Source organism: Amblyomma mixtum, chromosome 7 (assembly GCF_055824585.1).
Source record: "Amblyomma mixtum isolate Tamu chromosome 7, ASM5582458v1, whole genome shotgun sequence".
Classification (NCBI taxonomy): Eukaryota; Metazoa; Arthropoda; class Arachnida; order Ixodida; family Ixodidae; genus Amblyomma; species Amblyomma mixtum.
In genome coordinates this window covers 49,858,860-49,880,722 of record NC_143018.1, presented here as the reverse complement: position 1 = coordinate 49,880,722, position 21,863 = coordinate 49,858,860, and the positions used below count along the sequence as shown (strand labels likewise).

Sequence of the window (21,863 nt, the reverse complement as noted above, 5' to 3'; positions counted from 1 at the left end):
CTCGCTGCGAATTTAAAACCACGAATCGTGACGCTTGCGGCTATCGTCTGCTTAGTGCATTTACACAAAAACAAGCGCAGGTTCGGGGCGACCAAATCATAAAAAGAAAAAAAAGCTCGCGAAGTGCGAACTTCTCTTTGAATATCCCAGCAAACAAAAAACCTCTCAGAGACGTCTAGCTAGACGTCTCTATAAGGTTTTTGGTTTGCTGGGATGCAGTAAAGGCCTATTCACACGACGGACCGTTCGTCCGCGGCCCGCGCAGTACGTGTGCATACGTCAGCACTTTGAGAGGCGCGCTGGATGCATGGATGGATGGCGGCCGACAGCGCGCCCCTCAAAGTGCTGACGTATGCACACGTAGTGCGCGGGCCGCGGACGAACGGTCCGTCGTGTGAATCGGCCTTAACCATCAGCGACACGGAACTCATCCCGTGACGCTTGCCTTACGCCAGTCTGTCACGGACAATGCTCCCGCCTTCCTACAAGCTGCGGCTACTGGCAAAAGCAATATGCTTTTGACGTGGACATCCCAGACTTGACAAATGGCACTTCCAAAGCACAGTTGCAACGAGCATAAAGACAGAATTGTTTCAACTTGACTTGCAAATAGTCCACATTTAATTTTCTGTAGTTATATTCAGTCATTTTTGGATGGGATGCACCATAGTTGGACCATATAGGCTGGCAATATGCATGTCCGGACAGCAACAACAAAGACCAAGTGCCATTGAAAGTGGGTTAAATAGACAGTAGATATGTTCTCTTCCTGCACGTAAACAAGACTAGTTCACTTTCACCAGACGCTGAGCATAGGCTTCATGCCTCTTGAACAGCTAGAAGCCAAGCAAGACAAAGTCGCAAGTACGCAGATAAAAAATCTTTAATACGGCAATATACATTCAGTGAGTTTTCTTGTAACTGGCCTAGAATGAAATCACAGACAGGTTGCCCACACAGTAAAAAGAGCAGTGTGTGAGGTACAGTGACGAGAGAGACATGTGCCATGGCGACAGTGAGAAGAGATTTAAACAAACGCAGTAGAACTGTATAAGGTACAAAAAAAAAAAACGAAATCAAGAGCTCAGCTGATGTACATGCAGACCTTGAGAACCTCGAAGAAGATAACAAAATCTTTTTGTACAATGCACGAAAAAAAAAACTCACAAAAGCTCACTCAAAACAATGTAGTGCTCAAAGCAATCGTTTCAAAGAGACGCCTTATCGCGTACACCACAACACAACCCATCGCCGAAAAGGTGCAAAAATACCACACGCTACAGTAAAAAAATGTCCTTTTATACAGGGGTATACCAAACGTGCTGAAAACGACAGGTCCCAACTGGCTGCTCCCGTGGAAAACCTCCGGTGAGCACCACATACCGCCATAACAAATCTTGCTTGTACCATTTGCCTCTCGTTACCTATCACAAACGAGCGTGTTTCCTGGTGAATGAAAACCGCTCCGACGACATTCCCTCGAACGAGAGCACGACAATGACAAAACAACAATGACAGGAGAGGTCATGAACCTCAGGTCGACACACACAATCTCACGCAGCACCATGGTTTGCGATCACCCGGCAATTAAACCAACCAACTGTTATGGGAGGTGTAGGTACATCTGTTACAGGTAAGCTAAAGCACCACACATATCAGTGCTTGCTTCTGAAAACACACAACGACTGGCAAATCACGGCAAACATCCCCCCGCCCCTCCCACTTAACAATCGTTTGTTGGAGTCTGATGAGAGCCGGTAGCGACGGGTTGCCAATCGTGCCACAGTGGTGTGTGCTAGCGGTAAGTGAAAGCACGTCGGCTAGAAACGTCGGATGTACGTGGTCACGAAATCGACACTGCACCCAAGTGCGGAGTGACGGTTTACTCCAAGAGAAAGTTGTCAAACTGGTTATTTGCTGTGCTTGTTATTTGTTGTGCCTGCTATGTGCTCTCATAACTGCACAAACGGTTAAACTCGTGGCTAAACAACAATGAGCGGCCCTTTACAACAGCAATGGTCGTCAGACAGCAATGATTCCAAAGCTCCGTTGAGAACGAGTTAACATTTCGTCCCAGAGTGAATCGCGCAATACACTGCGTGGTGCCACCCAGCATGTTATCTTCTTGATTGTGAACGCACAGTGAAGCTCAGACAGAGATAACGATGACACACGGTGACACTGATGTCTCGAAGATTGCCAAAAGTCGACATCGCATATTTAACACCCAATGCACGTGAGATACACAAACTTATTTACAGACACACAAACAAATGTACACAATTGTCAGCTGCATTCAAGTGCTATAAAACTGTCAATGAAGAAGAGAACACAACCAGGTAATCTAACAAAAATATAAAAAATATAAAGCAAAATTTTAATATTCTACACTTTGTACTGCGACGAAATGATTTCAACTCAAGAGCAAAGCCAGAACAGCATGGACAAGATCGAAATTATGCTACAAGCATGGTTAAACTGTTTGATTATTTGCAGTGGTAAAAAACAACAAAATTAAACAACTCTCAAACCATCAATGATGACTGCTCTCTTGTGGCTTTGCAAAAAAAAAAGTTAACATCAAAAAGATGCACCACAATCGATTCTTTATATTAATCTCGAAGTGGCAAACACCAGTCGCCATATTGCTAATGCGGCTAAACAAAACATGAACTACTTCTAGACATGTAAACAGCCACAAGTGTCGATTTGCCGCAACAAAGTCACTCACACATTCAGAAAAGAAAAACAAAGAAGACTTAGAAAGGCAAGCATAAACCACACCAACACGTATCCGGGACAGTTAAAGCCCCGTTCACAGATGCTACTCGTAACATCATGTAACTAATCACACACTTCACCAGTAGCGGTTTTTTGCGTAGTCGCACACAAACACGTTGCCGTGAATGGTCTGGTGTTAAAAAAAAAAAAAGAAAGAAGGAAATGAAATCGTACAGAGCACCAAATTCTCGGCAGGCAACGCAAACAGCCAACAAAAATACGAATCAATGAGTGTGTACGTGCAAGGCAGTGCTGTTTGGTGAGGCCAACCATGTATCTCTCATGGCCGCCAAACAGAAAAGACAGCCAAGCTATGTCTTTTCTGGTAAGTGAGCAATAACATCAGCATGCCCGCCTCCACACCAGAGTCCACAACAAGGTCAACCAAACCCAACCTCCATGAATAAAACAAAAATAGATGCGTCACACTGCACACCACACAGCAGCTTGTAGGTGCAAGTGTTTGCGGATTAATGTGTCGGCAGTTTGCAACTATTTGTGCAGCGCTTACGATTCGAAATTATGCAAGTCGAGAGAAAGAGTGTTGCGACCAAACCTCTGTCTTTTCTCGTTTTTCCTTTTTTTTTTTTCCCCACTTGTTGTCTCCCGTGTACTTTGCCTTTTCACCAACTAATGCGTCTTTTTGAAGCCTGCTAGGCAACAGGGAAACCACAAGGCAGGGCGAAATCTGTCTTCGCGACCTCCAACAACATAAAGGCAACAAGGAATTCTGCACTCAAAGGCGGCTATAAAGTTCGCTGAAAAAAACCACACTAGCTTTCGCATCTGTTCCCTACCACTGTCTATCACTCACTCACACTTCACTCTCATCCATCCCACTCGCGAGAAAGTCCACGCAAGCTTTGTTTCACTGGTAAATTGGCAGCGTTCGCAAGTACTTGACTATTTTTATTTCACCCACACGTGTACACACAGTGCATGCAATACCACACTGTTCTCATCACAATCCAAGGCTTGTATTTAGATGGACACCTTCTTTCATCACTGTGCGTGCTGATGGCACTGCATAAGCCAAAGGCGTTTCACCAGGCACTAGCACACACAGAGACATCTCCAAAAACAACAAATGGCAAAGAATAATGGCAGGGAAGGCAGTATAAAATCACAAGTGCCGCCACTGCGCACCAGAACTTCCCAGACAACACAATCTTTACACATCACAGTGACACACTACCGAGGCTACAGTGACATCCTGGGGACATCCTGAGCTGATCTTAACTCATGCTTTCTATCGTCTGCCCTTAAGATGTCCACAGAACAACCGTAAGTACCTCAGCAGTACCTCTTCAGAATATCGAAATCAATTCTACAAGTGCGCAACATCGCAGGATCGAACACCCAACCAAACGCTTGCTTCACAGCACCAAACAAGCTACACAGTGAGTGTTCGCAAGTGGACATTCAGCCATAATATCCCAGGGACGTACGCAGGACGTCCATGTAGTGAGAGGGACATCTGGACATTATGCTGACATCTCAGGCACATAGCATTTTCCGGGAGGCTTCGGGGAACCTCCGACCACTATACAAAGCAGGCACACAAAAGGGCCAGCACTCTCAAGCAATTGATTTCAACAATATTAACAATGACATGCATGACGTTATGCTGCTGCACATCACGGGGGTTCCGTCTATCACTGATAATGACACAGCCCTCATGACAGGAGGCAGCAAATGGCGCTCATAAAATCCATCTCACTTCTGCTGGCACACCCAAATTGAAAGTGACACCGGACAGTGCAAGGATGGGCAAAAATAGCAACAAGACCATTTCCTTTCACTGGGGGCAAAGCATTGGAGTACTCAGAGCCGGAAAAAAGGTGGCTGTCTGTTTTGAGACAGCCCGAAGGGAGCATGCTCTTTTTGAAACAGTCAAACAGGTGGCTTTTAACACACTCCCAATAATTCCTCTACACACCTGCTTTATACATGAGGGTGTTGTTCGTGTTACAACCGCGGCCAGTATCTCATGCCTAATGAAGCATTCATGTTGAAGGAACAGGAAACGGGAATGCCGACCTAAGATTGGGGTTAAAACGCCATGTTTGGGAGGCCACGCTAATACTAGCCTTGCTCACCCTAAGTATCTTTTCTAGCCCCAACCTTTGGCCAGTATTCTTGTACCCCTTTGTTAATGCGAAAGCGTCAGATGGCTCGTCGACACGAAATCCCGGCACTGCCCAAAAAGTGGCGGAGTTACAAAACTCGCAATTCGTCGAAACGGTGTGACATCATCTAAGGCGCGAAAATATGAAATGTTAGCCAGTACTAGTATTTAGAACTGCATCGACTATGAAGGTATAGAACAGAATAGAATTGGAATAGAATTGAAATCGAATTGGAATAGAAATGAGATAGCACTGGGACAGAATTGGAACGGCCCTGCTATGCTTCCGCATTACTCGCACCTAAGTCCCCTAAGTGGCCCCGGTAACTTTTCGGACATGAATTTACAACTGAACAGCACGGGATGAGGTCGACCCTTAAACTGTCTACAGAAAAATTTCAGTGCCACTTTTAAAACCAAGGGCGCATGTCACTCGGCGTACAGGATGACTCACAATTCATAGAATGTGCCAGCAGAAGCAGGAAGACCTGTGTCCATGCCTCCCTCTGCAGCGAGACGCCGCACCAGATGTGAATCACACAAAAGTAAAAGCAGTGGTGTTGAGAGTGACCTCGAGTGCAGTGAGTTGGAACACACTACAAAGCAGGTCAACTGAGAGTGAATTACTACGGGGCACAGCGTTCACAGAAAAGTGTTCCCATACACCAAGAAATATGGTCGTTGCGTTGCCAAATTTTTTTTCTCAGCACCAGCTTTTATATCCAGATTACCCCCCCCCAAGATTTCAGGTCACTGTCAGCATGAAACGATGCCATCACATAGAAAGGTCACACGAACCATTGTCAATAATCACATGAACAGCTGGTCATATGCCTTCCATTAAAACCACACCCCTTCCAAACCACAGTCCTGTGGTTGTCATCCGCATGAGGTGACAGTACCACAGCAAGTCCATGGTAGAGAGAGGTGAGGCAGATGGTTCTTGATAATCCCAATGTGAACAAAGGAGGTGAAAGCCTCAGAGTGCTGGCCGACATTTTGACAAGAGGACTTGCCTTAGTGAGGGCAAGTCCTCTTGTGAAAATGTAGGCAAGCACCGTGAAGCTTCCCCCCCCCCCCCCCCCTTGTTCAGTTTGCGAGTACCATAGCAAGGTAACATGACCCACTGTGCAGAGTCACATGAGAGCCATTAATTAACAGGTCTTTGTTGTCCGTATCCCTCATGCATTCCACATTACATGACACATTTCACCTCCCCAAAATTCTTCAGCCATGGCCGGACTTCAACCCTGCTACCTCGGCATCCAAACTTCAAACCCAGTGATGCACCGCATAGTAGCAGCGGTCAAGAAATGATGAAGTTAAACTTTCATTACATTACACCAACAGGACTTAACCTAAGGTTTGAGTGTATTAGCTCACTGAACAGCTGCGTCATCTTGTTGCGTCAGAACAACGCTCGCCTAGCAGCAGGCTGCATTTTATTTTTTTCAGCAACAAAACTGCATAATCCAGCTCACTCGCTTCAGTCAATCTATTCAGTAGCTGCGTTCCAAGTCACGGCAGTATCGTGCCAAAACGAAATGCAAACAACGTACAGAAATCAAAAACGCACATCTTGCGTCAGGTCATCCGCCCCTGTGAGCAACTGGCATGATTTTTCATGCGGTGGGGAATGCCGAACGCACGCACAGCAGCTGGCTACACAATGGTGCCACATCACAGACTCTGTTAATAGCGTACAAAAAAGTGCATTCACATTTGATTCCATCCATCTACAAGTCGTTCCGAGTCAACAGCATCACTAGAAGCTCGCAGAAAAACCCTGCACAGTAGTAGTAGCTTGAAATGTAAGAAGCAAAGAGACTTAATACTAAACAAAACAAAAACAAAAGAAACAGGGTTGAAGGGCAGCTTGACAAAGCTATCTCCATGCCGTCGAGAGGATCCGGTTGTCGAGCGGCCACACGTCGCCCCCTTCCTGCTTCACCGACTGGTGCATCGCAGCCGCGGCCGGCTGCAAGACGGAACCGTCTCCTCCCGGCACCATGTTCGGCACGGGACTGTCCATGTTGTGGTGGTGCATGGGGCCATCTTGGCCCATCCCCATCGGCGTTGCCACCGGCTGGTAGGGCGCTGGTGGCACGTGGGTGACGGCGCTCTCCAGCTCGGCGCTCCACGACATTCCGCCGTCCGGCAGGACCTCGCCGCGGTCGTACGAGCTGCCCGTCACCACCGCGGAGTCGCAGTCCAGCGGCTCCTCCTTGATTGTCGGCTGCATGCCACCGTTGAGGTGGTGCGGATGGTGGTGCGGGTGGTGGTGATGCGGCTGGTGGTGGTGCGGAGGCAGGGGGAGCGTCAGGTCGGAGCCCCACAGCGTGCGGCCGCCCACGTTGTTCACGGTGCCACCATAGTTCGACGACGGCTGACAGTAAGTGTCGGCTGCACATGGAAGAGAGGGAGGAGACCACTTTCCACACCAGCCAGCAATGTCAGCGTACATTATTAAGGTGCAATCAAACTAGTGAGCCACAGAGGCCGCACATCTGTTTAGGTTGCAAATAGTCGCAATGGATGGTCACAAGTGTAAACACCTCTTTAGACTGACTACAGTGGAAAAAATAGGGGCTGAAGAAAGCTATGAGGACACACGAGCAAGTCACAGAGGCTGAACATTTATTTTAGTTGTAAATAATTGCACTGGATAGTCACAAGTGTGAATGACCCTTTAGACTGACTACAGTGAAAACAACAGGGGCTGAAGAAAGATATGAGGACATACAAGTGCTTCAGTTTTACAATTAGCACAATTAGCTCGCCCAGTTCATCTTTCCACAATGTCAGCATAGCCGATGTTACGAAATAAATGACAATTATGGAAGTGCAGATTCAATGGAATGAAGTCAAATTAAAATTAAATGAAATTAGAAGGGAACAGTGAGCCAGTGATAACAATGACTGCCAGAAAAGCTGGCTGCTAAGGAATGAACCAAGGTCAGTTTTAACAAGTCCATGCCGAATTCCGAAATGATAAGTGAATCTTACCAGAGGAATTCTGCACTGGTGGTGTTAAAAAGAAATTTGCTAATGAGCAATGATAACAGTGATAAGCCATTTGAGCCTGGAAGCAATTTTACAGATTTTTTTACTAGTGCAAGCGTGTGTCATGTGCAGTACGAACTACAAGTACTGAACTATACGATATAGAAGGCCAATTTTTTAAGCAATGGAACTACAAGACCTGAACTGTGCCACATAGAAGGACAATTTTTTTAACAATGCTTTGAGTTCTAATTCTCAGCGAACTAAGATGAACATCATCTGGAAACCATGCCGAACCTGAAGCTGAACATGAGGCCGAACATGAGGCGTAAAACCAAACATGAGGCCAAATATGAAGCAGAATTTAAACGTTACGGTTTTGGGCGCATTGGTTATGCATCGACTGACACTTCTAAGACGAACACAACACAGGACACGAAGACAAAAACATACACACAGGCACTTCCGAAACATTCTGAAACTTTCGACCCAAATGGTATCCAGCAGAAAAAAACTTTAGCATACCACAGGCCCTAGCGGGATTCAATCCAGCGGCGCTGCAAACGGGCCAACTTCCTTTTCCGATGCCTTCGACCACTTGGCCATCACCAGGAGCTGCTCTCATTATGCGTTACTTGCAGCCTCTCATGCTAACGTGCTCGAAACCGTTGTCCTCGTCATCATTCATCCATCTGTTCTGCGCTGCGAATGTCTGCTAAAGCCGTTGTAGAGTGGGCGAGCACTACGGAGCATCGAGAGATGCCGAGGGTGCTGCCTAACACGAAAAAAGGTAGTGACCAAAAGTCGCGGTGGCACGTAAAGCGCCAAAAGCAGCGAACAAAGCTGAGCACACTGTCTAACCAAGAAAATCGGCTGATGGCGGAGGCTCCTCATACCACAAAAGCACCCATGAAGACCATGCGTGCTGTACAGCTATTAGAAATCACAAGCTGCCGAGAGCACATGTGGGAGCTGAAAGACCTGACCATTAACTGGGTGCTCCTACCATCACCTATGAGCACTGCACCTTTCCTGCAATGCATTTCGTGCTTACGTTTCTCGGCTAATGCAACATTTTTTTGAAAATCTGAATCTTCACAGGTCATACACTTGACTTGGATGCATGCCCAGGTCTGCACATCCCACCGCAGCCATAGCATGCACACCAGAGAACAGAGGTAACGAAACCCAGCCCTATTTCGAACAGCACCTGTCCCCCTCCCCACACAACGATGATATAAGTCGAATACAAGTCCAGAAAAAGGCGGCTTTTCTTGATCGAAAGACCTCCTTCCAACCAGTGGCGTCGGCTGATCCTCACGAACCTGCTAGTGTGACAGCAAGGGGAGTGGCAGATGAAAGGGGACAGTCCTCTCCCTGCATTGTCAGGGATAGTATGCAGCCTACATTGTCAATCCATTCCCTGCATTGTCACTCTAGCAGATTAATGAGAATCAGCTGACGCCATTGGCTGGAAGCGGGACCTTTGACGGGGAAGAGCCGCTTCGTTCTTGAGTTTTATCCGACTAAGGGACACAACACTGTGTTGTGTCCCTTTCTACTGTTACCTCTGCTGTCTTCTTAGGCCACGTGCCGTTATGCTGCTTCACGTCCATCAGACTATAGTACTGTAAGCAATGCTTGGTGCTTACACCATTATTTAGGAAATAAATGACTACTAATAAACAGCATCAACAAATGGTCACATGGAGGCACAAATTCAATTTGCAACAAGAGGGGGATACCTTACTTATGCTGATAGTTGTACAGAACATGGCTGCTGCTAAAGCGATCCCTCCGTGCAAGTCGGCATCATTTTGAGACAGACAGCAACATCTGCAGTGGTGAACACGCCTCTGCATGCACATGGACTAATCACCATCGACTGCATTAAGTCCACGGCCCAACAAGCAAACCTCTAATCACCCCACCCAATCCTAATCCCATCTCTCCGCACAACTCTGCCACCTATGGCAGCATTTCCCCATCTTTCGGCCATTTTGGCCCATTTTCTCAGAGGAAGACAGGGACGGGACTTGAAAGTGAAGGCTTCTTTTCCAAGCCGTACGGGCCGGAAAGCCAACACCAGGCTGACGAATGTCTTGTACCTATTTGTTGGAACCGGGGGACATCTAGCCGGCAGCGGAAGTCAAACCCCACAACCTTCAGAAGCCAAGCCAGTGCTTACTGTACTAGTGCTAATCAGTCCTATGGATTACATGCCCCGCATAACTGCGTTTCTTGATTTCAGTTAGGATACTACTAACTCATGTCGGCTGATTCATGCCGCTTACTGACTGTACAACCGGATAACGACAGATAAGAAACGAGCAGGAAGGCTGGCGTAAGAGTAGGGTTACTGCACATATTCCCTAACGAAGCAAAGTTACAAAACTCTGCCATCAAGCTTTAAAAAAACATCCGTGATATAAGGGTAAGCCGCTATTCTGTATATGCAGAAGCCATGCTCAATGAAACAGTTCAGTGCTGATCCTATCTGCGTATTTTTGGCTCTTGAATGCACTTCACTGCAAGCCAAAAGTATTATCACATTAAGTGAGCGAGCCAGTTACTAGAGGGTTGCCTGCACAAAGGCCTATCTCAACAAGATCTCGATGAAATACTTGCCACATGAACAAAGTGGCGCCATCTGTTGGAAATGCTGCAAGTCACTAAAGCTTTATTTTCGACGACAAGAGAAGGCTAATCATAAAAACTGCCTATACTAAACAGGAAAATAACTGTGTCACTGAACTGTGCACCGGGGCAAAAAAAAAAAAAAAAGTGTGCAAAGCACAAAAACAGTACCCGATTCAACGGCTTCCACTGTACCTGAGTGCCAAGCGATGCAAAGGAATTGGCTTCTCTGCGACACGTGGAAGCTTTGGAGTGGCGTGATCACAAATGGCCAATAGAGGTGAGCGGCACGAAGAAAACAGATGCATAACTTCTGACTCCTGCGGAGCACCTAGAGTAACTCTGTGCAGGAGCATGCAATGGAAGCACCAGGTAGGTACAGAATGCTAGCTTTACATGATAACCTAGTTCCTTTTCCAACCATTCGATGGCGCCACTGTGCAACTGGCTCCAAGCCATTTTAACTGTTTACTGCACTAATATGCCAGGTGTGAGGGCAGAGTCCACCATCCTGAGTACTCGTGCTCTTCAATCTCCACAGTGTTAAGGTCAACAAAAGATGGTACGTACGTGTCTGAACCGTCCGATGGAACTCCCTTTTGCGACGGTTCGCAAACCAGTTGCTCACGTTGGTTATTGTCATGAAACCACACCGGCTTGAACCTGCAGGCAGATAGAAAACCGAGGGTGAGGATTGCTTCACCTTTCAGAGGCTCTCAATACACACAAAATGACGGTTTTTGTTTCCACGTGTGCAGGTGCTTCATTCCATCACTGTCACACTGGGCAGGTTTCAACCTGCCAGCAACACTGTTTGTTTAGAAGGAATAAATCGTGCTTCCCTTAAAGCACATGTACAAGAGGAGGTGACACTAAAGGGAACATTTGAGCACCTGCTAATACAGGCCCTGTAGCTTGCCTGTTTGCTTCAAAGAGGAACGCTGAAGCCACAAAGGAGGCATCTTCCTTTGGAACAAGCACATGGGTTTTTGTTGTAAATGGTGTGGACTCCACAAACAGCACTCCTAGATGCCCATGCACGTGCTAGTTTACAGTTCGACTGACAATTCATGGCTGTCTCAAGTTGCAACTAGCAGTTTTCTGGAAGATCTTACGCTACTTCTAACATAATCAGCCACACACCTGTGCGACAGTTAAGGGGCCCACAATCTTTGCGCAAGGAATCGCCTGACTCGTGCGAGGCAGTTTGCCATTTTTTCACAAACCATCCAATCTGTTCCACCTGAAAAGGAGGGGTTGCAGGGGGTATCTGCCCACTATCGCATCCACTGCAGTCGCTCAAGCGCAGGTGATTGCCGTGCCCGTTCTAAGCATTACGGCTATCCGTAAACATGTTTAGGAAGTCATTACACAGCAGCAGGCCCAAATTGAATGCGACCCCCCTCTCGCCTACCCTACCCCCCCCCCCCCCCCCCCCCCCCAAACCTCCTCCTCCACTTTCCACCTTACGCTTCAGCCTTTCTCTTTTCTGTCGCTACCCCCTTCTTTGCCTTTCCATTCTCACCCTACTTTCACCCTTCGCTGTGCATTTCACTTTGCTACAGCTCAGCCGGTTACACCAACGACGATGACAACTTGCAAGCCAGGAAATGATGCCTTGGAGCTGCACTCTAAAACAGTAACACTTTGGTTGGTTTTGGTTTTATGGGGTTTAACGTCCCAAAGCGACTAAGGCTATGAGAGACGCCGTAGTGAAGGGCTCCGGAAATTTCGACCATCCTGAGGTTCTTTAACGTGCACTGACATCGCACAGCACACGGGCCTCTAGAATTTCTCCTCCAAAGAAATTCGACCGCCGCAGCCGGGATCGAACCCACGTCTTTCGGGTCAGCAGCCGAGCACCATAACCACTGAGCCACTGCGACGGCCAGTAACACTTTCAAGAACAGTGCTTCCACCACTACAGACAGCACCACAAAGCAAATGAGCCCATCAGTATGCAGAACTACCAGGCCATTTTGAGAACTACTACATAGCAAGCAAGCATGACAAGGCATGCCTCCAACATTGAAGGGACACTGAGGTAAAATCGAAGCTGGAACTGTTTCGATAGACTACAGCATTTTAGAAACCAATCTCACCAAGAATGGAGCTTTTATACCTTGGAAACGACCAAAGAACGAAATATAGTCGCCCCCATGACTGGGAGATTTTGCAAGTAAACTGAGTGTGTCGACAACGAATTTTCAGCACAGATCCCAAAGGCCATTCAATGCCATTCGCTTCAATACAGCGGCAACCAGTCCTCCTTGGTGTGGGTGGACATTGGAAGTCTGAATCGAGCACTGGGAAAACTTTAAAATTCAATTTCCTCAGCTCCTTTTGCTGCCAGACAAACATTAACACAGCCAAAAAGAGCCATAGAATCAATTTTGCTAGGGACAATATTTCAATAGCATTGTCCTCAGCGTCCCATTAAGAACAGCAATAAGCATATGGTAAGCCCACATAAGCCCACATTGGCACAGGCTCATGCGTTTCCTTTTATACCAGCACTTTCAAAGCAAAAAATTTCTGCAGACCTGAAAATGTAACCTGCTGTGATGACAGATAGATAAAAACAATTAAAAGATAAAAAAGAATCTTCCACCTTTTCCAGTGCAAATAAACAGCGACAGCTGTACCCTGGCCACTGTCATTTCTACGACCTTTCGAACAACATGCCGATGGCTGCACATTCACTGAATGTTTCACAGGCAAATTTCATTCGCTTCACTGACTAGCTTTTTATCTGAGACAAACGTAACTGCTCAAAATGATCCCGGCTACTGGTTTCCGCATTCTCGGCAGACAATGTCCTTTCATGAGGGCCACTGCAGAGCAGAGGGGAAGAAGGAGACCCACCGCTCTCCATGGAGTAGGAGTTGCACTCCTCGACGACCCGCTCCTTGTCGCTCTGGCTCGGGTAGGGGTTCCGCTGGTAGTGCCTCTCCAGGATCTCCAGGTGGCCCTTGACGAAGGTGAAGCGCTCGCGCTGCTTCGTCAGCCGCTTGAGGGCGTCCTGGGGCAGCCTGGTCATGTCGCTGCTGGGAGAGGCTGCTCGAGAACCAAGAGAGAGAAAGGGGGAGGGGGAAACACTCCAGTTGAGAGACTGCTGGGAACAGCTATCACAACTACGTGGACAGCTTCACACTATTCCTGTTAAGATCACTGGGTGAACCAGCATGCACATGTGTTCTGCCGGGGTATGTTCAGGCAAGGCAATACGAGACGAGGACGCTTCCACTCTGCCACGACTGTTTGACTCTTGGAAGTGAATGAAGGCACGTCTAGTGAATGCACAGATGTACAGTCTTTGTCAAAAATAACCAGGCTGCATGGTTTGCTTCTAGCTCGTACAGCTTCCCAGAAGCTGAAATGGTCGTTAATGGTAAGGACTAGGGGTCTTCTTACTTTCCAACACCTTTCCATCTTTAGGAAAGCCACAAGGACTCTATTATACAAGCTAGAAGCGAACCATGCAGCCTGGTTACTTTTGACAAAGACGGTACAAGAAACGTATATTCGAAATACGTACTGAGGCGTGCATAAATAATTTAATTACGAGCATGTAAATTACAGCTATCCCAATTAAGTGACTAGCGAAGTAAGTTTCCAATGAACTTCCTTCATGCATGGCGTGCAGTCGTAGCGCCCTCATGTGGCATGCACTGGAACCCCAACACACAATGTACGGTGATGGTCCAGCAGATGGCGCGCGTCTAGTGAATGCACAGATGTCTCAGAAATGTATCTTCTAGTTACGTATTGAGGTGTTCATGAATATTTCAATTATAAGTGTGCAACTATAGATGTTCCAATTAAGCAAGTAGCGAAGTTGTCCAGAATGCACTCAACGTTACATGCACCAAGCCGCATTTACACAAATTCGACGAGTTTTATTGGCCACTGAGAGGCAAAAGAAGATAAGTAAAATACTTGCCTATCTTCTTTTGCCTCTCCGTGGCGAATAAAACTCGTCGCATTTGTTTGGTTTGGTTTATTGGGGTTTAACGTCCCAAAGCGACTGAGGCTATGAGAGACGCCGTAGTGGAGGGCTCCGGAAATTTCGACCACCTGGGGTTCTTTAACGTGCACTGACATCGCACAGCACACGGGCCTCTAGAATTTCACCTTCAAGAAATTCAGCCGCCGCGGCCGGGATTGAACCCGCGTCTTTCGGGTCAGCAGCCGATCGCCGTAACCACTGAGCCACCGCGGCGGGTTTCGTCGCATTTGTGTTTGCCACCTTTGGCCATGTCATAGCTCACAATGCCCGGCGCGTCCACTGCAACTTGCACCGTCACGCTTGCAGACTGGCTGGCGCGGGCGCCGCAACCATCATTGACATATCGGCCTGCCGGCGCATTGAGGTCATCGCGCCTTGCCAGCAGCTGATTTCGTTCACTCAAGCCACGGTTGAGAGCAGCACAGTCGTGGCGCGCGAATGCGCTAGTCACGTGATTTTTTTGTATTTCGCGAGCTTTCTTTGGAGCTCGGAAAAAAGATACACGTGAGGTTTTCTTTATCGCAAATAAATGGAATGGGGGTTTCTGAAGGTGCTCTCCAACTTTGCTATATTCACATTTGCTGTCTAAAGTCAACATTTACGCATTTAGAAAAATTATCTTAATTGCTAATTAATTAATTGCAAAACAAAAATTGCCTATGATGCGCAAGCCGGTTGGTAGATATATATAAGTGGTTTCCCTGGCCTACCTCACATATTTTATTTTTTAACCCTTGGCTAAAGTTAGCGTGGACACCCTGTATAAGCCTGCTGATCTGTTCACAACTTTTGCTTGCTAAGCTGATTATTCATAAAGCTTAATAGGAGATTTGTTTTCAAATTACAATGTGGACCAGACTATGTGTAGTCTCTCATTAGAAGAAGAGCCAATTTCAAGCATTTAGTAACTCTTCAGCAGCGGATGATTGATCGGACGTAAACATATCAACATGCACCTGAGCAGCGAATTAGAGAGAGCAAATATTCTTCATTCAACGTAAGCAGGTGCTGCTCAAGCATGTGGTCTGGCCGCAAAAAAGCGCTTTCATTAATTTACCAACAAATTGTGGCCATGCGAACTTGGTGAGCTCCAGCTACAAACCTTGATCAGTCAAGCCGTGACATACACTACAGTACACTCAAACAACCATGTGCCAATTACAGTTTAGTTCTCTACATGTTCAGCTGTTGAGTTTCTCCTGTGTTCAGCTATTTTTTAGAAGTGCTAGCAAAACTCTCTTGACCGTGCAGCTGTCACAAGGTACCAGGCACTGTAACACCTCTTATGTCGTGCGATCACTTGCACATTATGCGCATTAATGCGTCCTTGTGATGTAATATACACTACACATAAATTCTGGTATGCAAATGTTTTACTTCTTCAGGCTTCCAACAATCAATATCCACGTGATACAAGTTTGTTAAAAAAAACGAACACTCCTTCTGTATTTAAGCGCACTTTTTATGGCAACAGGGAAGGCCATCGCAAGTAGGAAATCTAAAAATAAAAACTGCGTCTTCGCTTGCAATATTGTAAGCAATATATGCCCGAGTTCCCCTTGTTAATATCGACTTTTAACTGTGCAATGTCTGCTACAATTATTTTCTGCCTCGTTTAAGTCGTCGTGCCAGGAGCTAAGACAGTGAAAATCAACACTGGCAACTGTGCCAGTCAAAAGCGTGGATGTGCATCGCATATTATAGTTAAAGGGATGGCATTGGCCATGTGTTGTGTGCGATTACACTGCTGTGCATGCAGCTGCTAACACCGGAGCGCATGAAACTATGCAGCACCACAGAAGTTGCTCCAGACCAAAACATACACGCACGCCCTAGAAAATAACCACTCGCTATCATGCCAGGCGAATCTTCGCGCACTTAGAAAAAAAAAACAGCAATGATAGCGCGCAACACTTGAAATGATGCCTAAATACACGCATTAAAACGACAACGGCACAGAGTTCAACTTTTCTACACATTTCCCGGTGCCAATTCTTGCCATCTTCAAAGCCAAGCTTCAAGCTAAACAGAGGACGTGGTAGAAGCATGCTGGCCCTGACTAAATGACAAGAAAGGACCTATGTTTGGTAAAAGTTAAGACCAGCTGTACAATCAGTGCAGAGGCTGAAACTTGGATTTCGAAGTTCTACTCATAAAGTTCATAACAGCTCCACCGATACCAAAAGAGAACACTAGCAAATAATTGTGATGGAACAGCGCAAAACACCGGGACAAGAGACAAGCGCTGACTTACAACTGGTTTCTATTTCGAAGAAACACTGCTTCTTATACCTTCTTCACCCTCTCAAAAAACACATGCGTCACAACCATATCGTTCAAGCGTCCAAAAAAAAACATAAAACAAATAATCACAGAGATTTATAATCACATTTTTAACATGTCAAATTCTTTCTTTATCAAAGCAACAGACGGCGTGCTGACACAATCGTCGTGTAGACTCGCTATCGAAGCTGCCTCGATTATTTCCCGGACTAGCTGGTCTTTGTGATTAGCCAAAGCTTTACATATTTGGAAAACCGGTGCAGAACTAGCTGAAGGGCAATCTCTGCAATGGATTCCCAGGTTCCTGCAAGCTTGCTCGAAATTATTTTTGTGTTCTAGTAGCCTTTCATTCATGCACCTGCCAGCCTGCCCAATATATTGTTTACCGCATGTCACTGGCAAAGAATAAACAAGGCCTTCGGTGCACTCCACAAAGGGGGTTCGATGCTTTATCGTGCATCCCTGCTTCTTTTTGGTCGGGTTGGAGTTGACTCGTCTGCACAGACTTTTGAGTTTATTAGGAGCAATCATCACTACATTCACGCCAGCTTTTCGACCTATGCCTTTCAGGCGATGGGAAACATTGTGAAGATACGGAATTGCTACTACCAGCCTCCTTTCTTTCTGTTTCTGTGCCTCACCTTGCTGCTCGGGCCTAGCCTGCATCAGGTGCTTTTTTCATCTGCTTGGCAACAGATACCAACAGGTGCGAGGGGTAACCCGAGTTGCCAAGCCGTTCCGCCTGGCGAAGAAAGCTCACTTTCATTTTGTGAACACAGGACTTCCTCAAGGCATTTGTGAGGCACAAGTTCACAATAGCCCTCTTGGTCAGCTTAGAGTGAGCTGATTGGAAGGGCATTGGCGCTTTCTCCCCTCTGGGCTCATAGGCCCAGCAGGCATGCCCTCTAGCGAACTCAAGTCTCAGGTCTAAAAACCTATGAGCCCAGAGGGGAGAAAGCGCCAATGCCCTTCCAATCAGCTCACTCTAAGCTGACCAAGAGGGCTATTGTGAACTTGTGCCTCACAAATGCCTTGAGGAAGTCCTGTGTTCACAAAATGAAAGTGAGCTTTCTTCGCCAGGCGGAACGGCTTGGCAACTCGGGTTACCCCTCGCACCTGTTGGTATCTGTTGCCAAGCAGATGAAAAAAGCACCTGATGCAGGCTAGGCCCGAGCAGCAAGATGAGGCACAGAAACAGAAAGAAAGGAGGCTGGTAGTAGCAATTCCGTATCTTCACAATGTTTCCCATCGCCTGAAAGGCATAGGTCGAAAAGCTGGCGTGAATGTAGTGATGATTGCTCCTAATAAACTCAAAAGTCTGTGCAGACGAGTCAACTCCAACCCGACCAAAAAGAAGCAGGGATGCACGATAAAGCATCGAACCCCCTTTGTGGAGTGCACCGAAGGCCTTGTTTATTCTTTGCCAGTGACATGCGGTAAACAATATATTGGGCAGACTGGCAGGTGCATGAATGAAAGGCTACTAGAACACAAAAATAATTTCGAGCAAGCTTGCAGGAACCTGGGAATCCATTGCAGAGATTGCCCTTCAGCTAGTTCTGCACCGGTTTTCCAAATATGTAAAGCTTTGGCTAATCACAAAGACCAGTTGGTCCGGGAAATAATCGAGGCAGCTTCGATAGCGAGTCTACACGACGATTGTGTCAGCACGCCGTCTGTTGCTTTGATAAAGAAAGAATTTGACATGTTAAAAATAAATCTCTGTGATTATTTGTTTTATGTTTTTTTTTGGACGCTTGAACGATATGGTTGTGACGCATGTGTTTTTTGAGAGGGTGAAGAAGGTATAAGAAGCAGTGTTTCTTCGAAATAAAAACCAGTTGTAAGTCAGCGCTTGTCTCTTGTCCTGGTGTTTTGCGCTGTTCCATCACAAATGAATAACCAACATGCCCAAGCTGCTGTCCTGACTAGCAAACAATGCACATGCACATCTGAACCAAGATGGCGACCTGAAGATATGGGTGCACTGCTGCCAGACCTCCAAGCAGTTTCGCATACTGTCTATTGCGGGATACCTCAATGCCACCAGCTCCATTCAGGGCGGTGACATCCACTGCTCAGATGCCTCTCTTGGACTCAAAAAAAAAGAATTCCTACACACATCCCTGAAGTATGACTCCAATGTCTGGCACCAGCACTATACAACATTTTGGCCCATGGAGCCAAAAATGCCACCTTCCCCAATTAAATGCAGTAGCTGAAACTTCAGTACCATCCAAAAATGGCACAAAATGTCGCCACACTGAACAGAGGCTATCAGATTGGCATTAAGGCACTTTAGTATGAATGGACACCTAACACCACCTGATGCAATATAAAATTCACAGTGCTACACCCCTATTAAAGTCTCCCAGCCCTCATCCCAGCTCAACTGCACACTGCCTGAAACACCAGTTCAGGCTCTGAAGCCATGTGTTCAATACGATTAAGTTCTGTTGCGAAGTTTGTTCCAGCATTAAGATATGGTTTAGGAAGATTAACGTCCAAAAGTGACTCAGGCTGCGAGGGTTGCCGTAGTGGAGGGCTCCGGAAAATTTAGAATATCTGGGGCTCTTTAACGTGCACTGACGTCGCAGAGTACATGAGCCTCTAGCATTTCACCTCCATCGAAATGCAACTGCCATGGGTGGGATCGAACCCGCGTTTTTCGGGTCAGCAGATGAACGCCTTTACCACTGAGCCACCGGAGTGGCTCAGCATAAAATAATTTGCTCCTCAAAAGCAGGGAAGTGTCGCTTACAATCATTTTGTGCTTAAAGGTGCACTGAAGAGGAATCTGAACTTGTCTTTTTGCCGCGGGAACTCGATCTACACGTTCGTAGCATTCTTAGAAACTGCGACTTATTGCCCTGTATGGCCGATTTCCCAAATTAAATCGAATTAACGACCGGCTCCCGCCCATTTTTTTTAATTCTGCCTCGTACGGTGGGCGGAGTCGACCAACGCGTGGAGTGCCTCTCACCCAGTCCCGTGGCGGCTTGCCGCTCTGCCATCGGCGGATTAATACGTAGTAGTCCGTAGTAGCAAATAGTCCGGGCGTATTTTTATTTCTGCGGGCTTATTTTGCGGCTACATTATCTGCGAACGAAACTATTTATTCATGGAAACCTAAAAAACAAAATAAAGCGAAAGCAAAGCCTCCAAGGAGCTGGCTGAAAGGAACTTCATGCGTTGGTCGACTCCACCCATCATACGAGGCAGAATTGAAAAAAAAGGGCGGGAGCCGCACGTTAATTCGATTTAATTAGGGAAATCGGCCATACAGGGCAATAAGTCGCAGTTTCTAAGAATGCTAGGAACGTGTAGATCGAGTTCCCGTGGCAAAAAGACAAGTTCAGAATCCTCTTCAGTGCACCTTTAATAATCAAGCAGAGAGAATATGGATATCAGTAAGAACCAATTATCCTTGCATAGAACTACTTGCACAAGACAAAAGAATCTCTGCACGCTTGCTGTCCACATTTGGGGATTGCTCAAGCTGCAACTAAGAGGCACTCACAGTGCTTCAGCAGCTTGCTGGCGTCCTTCCGACGGTTGCAGAACCAGTTGTTTACCATGCTGGAGGTCACATCTGTGGGGACCAGCTCACCTGAAGCAGTGACGAGGCAAAAATCAAGAGCGGTATGAGCGCGTGCCCCAACACCTTAGCTGCAAAGGTGAACTGCACTGGTGAAAAGGAGATCCCTGGATATCCACCAACAGCGTGCAGTGCCTGCAAGAGGCTGACAGGTAGCACTGTGGCCTGGTTTCCTGCCAGCTGCAGCACTTTGGTGCCATTCGCATTTTGCGGGTATTTTGTAGGAAACTTCCTATGTTTAGTCAGTGATCCTCCCCCAGATGCACCCACCAAGTGAAAGGCAATCCAATCAAGCAATGTGCCTCGAGACAGAAATCGAAGCCCTCCTCATGACTGAAGTGAGACTAATGAAACCCACACGTCTAAATGGAACACCATGAAATTCGCCATGTCTTTGTTTGTTTACATTTTTGTCCAAGGAAAACAGCTCGAGTGGAAAGGCCTGACACGTGCTATCTTTGTCTCCAATGTAACCAGTCAGAGACCAAGTCGCACATCTTCAGAGCATTTCATCTCTGAAGAGAATGGAACATGCTTCCCGATTTGCTAGTTAAGGCTGATTCCCTCAGTGCTTTCTTGAATGATTTAGACAGTGTTATATATTCTGGAAGTGCAGTATACTAACCAAATTACGCTTTTCACTTGTTGCTCTGTGTTTAGCATTGTACTTCAAGTATCTATAAGGGCACTTGAGTTTTGCAACCATTTTTTATTTTTGTGTGTCTGCGTGTGCCATAGTGTGCTGTATGGATTACATACATTGCTGCTGTTCTGTGTATTCAGTGTTAATTCATACATGTAGCCGCACACCTTGCGCGTTACCATTATTTGATTTGTTGGAATTGCTTTTTTTTTCTTTTGTTTGTGGTTTCCACCGCTGTAATGGCTCTTCGCAGGGCTGACAGTATCAATAAAGAAAGAAAGAGAAAGAAGAAAGTTGAACTCATGGCCTAGCCATGTTTGTGCTCATTAGAAGCCACTTCCTACTGCGCAAAAGGCGAATGCTCTATCACTAAGCCATCACTGTGGTTTGAGGCATGCAAAAACTGAAGTGCTGTGCAAGCCACGCCAGTACAGCAAGCGTCGTAGAACTGCAGATTATTTGTTCCCTGCTACGATCTCGCACACTGCTTTGTAAACATTTTTATATACAACTAATACACACAGCTGACCAGCTGGCCAACTTTGCGCAGCAGCCACAAATGCAATGAAAGTCATTCGAGTGTGTGGACGTTGGTTGCCCCCGTTTCCTTGAGTAGGGGCCCTACTGCGGTTATCAAGAGAAAATGCTGCATAGCTGGAGAGAGAAAGCACCTTTTGCAAGCAACACTGGCACAACTTTATGCTCTCCTCCACCTTTCGCACCAGACAGGAATGTTGCCACAGCCTTCATCGATCCCCTTGTGCAACAACAACGGAATGAC

General features: G+C 46.6%; 1 protein-coding gene across 2 annotated transcripts in view; it reads right to left on the bottom strand.

Annotated features, from left to right (window-relative positions):
• Positions 1-865: 865 nt before the first annotated feature.
• LOC149336054 (uncharacterized) overlaps positions 866-21,863 on the bottom strand; it is a 30,984-nt gene continuing 9,986 nt past the window's right edge. Inside the window, exons 3-6 of one of the 2 annotated variants that reach the window (XM_089552539.1) lie at positions 20,362-20,451; positions 13,415-13,606; positions 11,120-11,212; positions 866-7,312 (exon numbers count right to left, since the gene is read on the bottom strand). In XM_089552539.1, coding sequence (XP_089408665.1) covers positions 6,795-7,312; positions 11,120-11,212; positions 13,415-13,606; positions 20,362-20,451 — 893 coding nt within the window. In that variant the 3' untranslated portion in view covers positions 866-6,794. The remainder of the gene's footprint in view (positions 7,313-11,119; positions 11,213-13,414; positions 13,607-20,361; positions 20,452-21,863) is intronic. The other variant, XM_089552540.1, reaches the window with a different exon arrangement.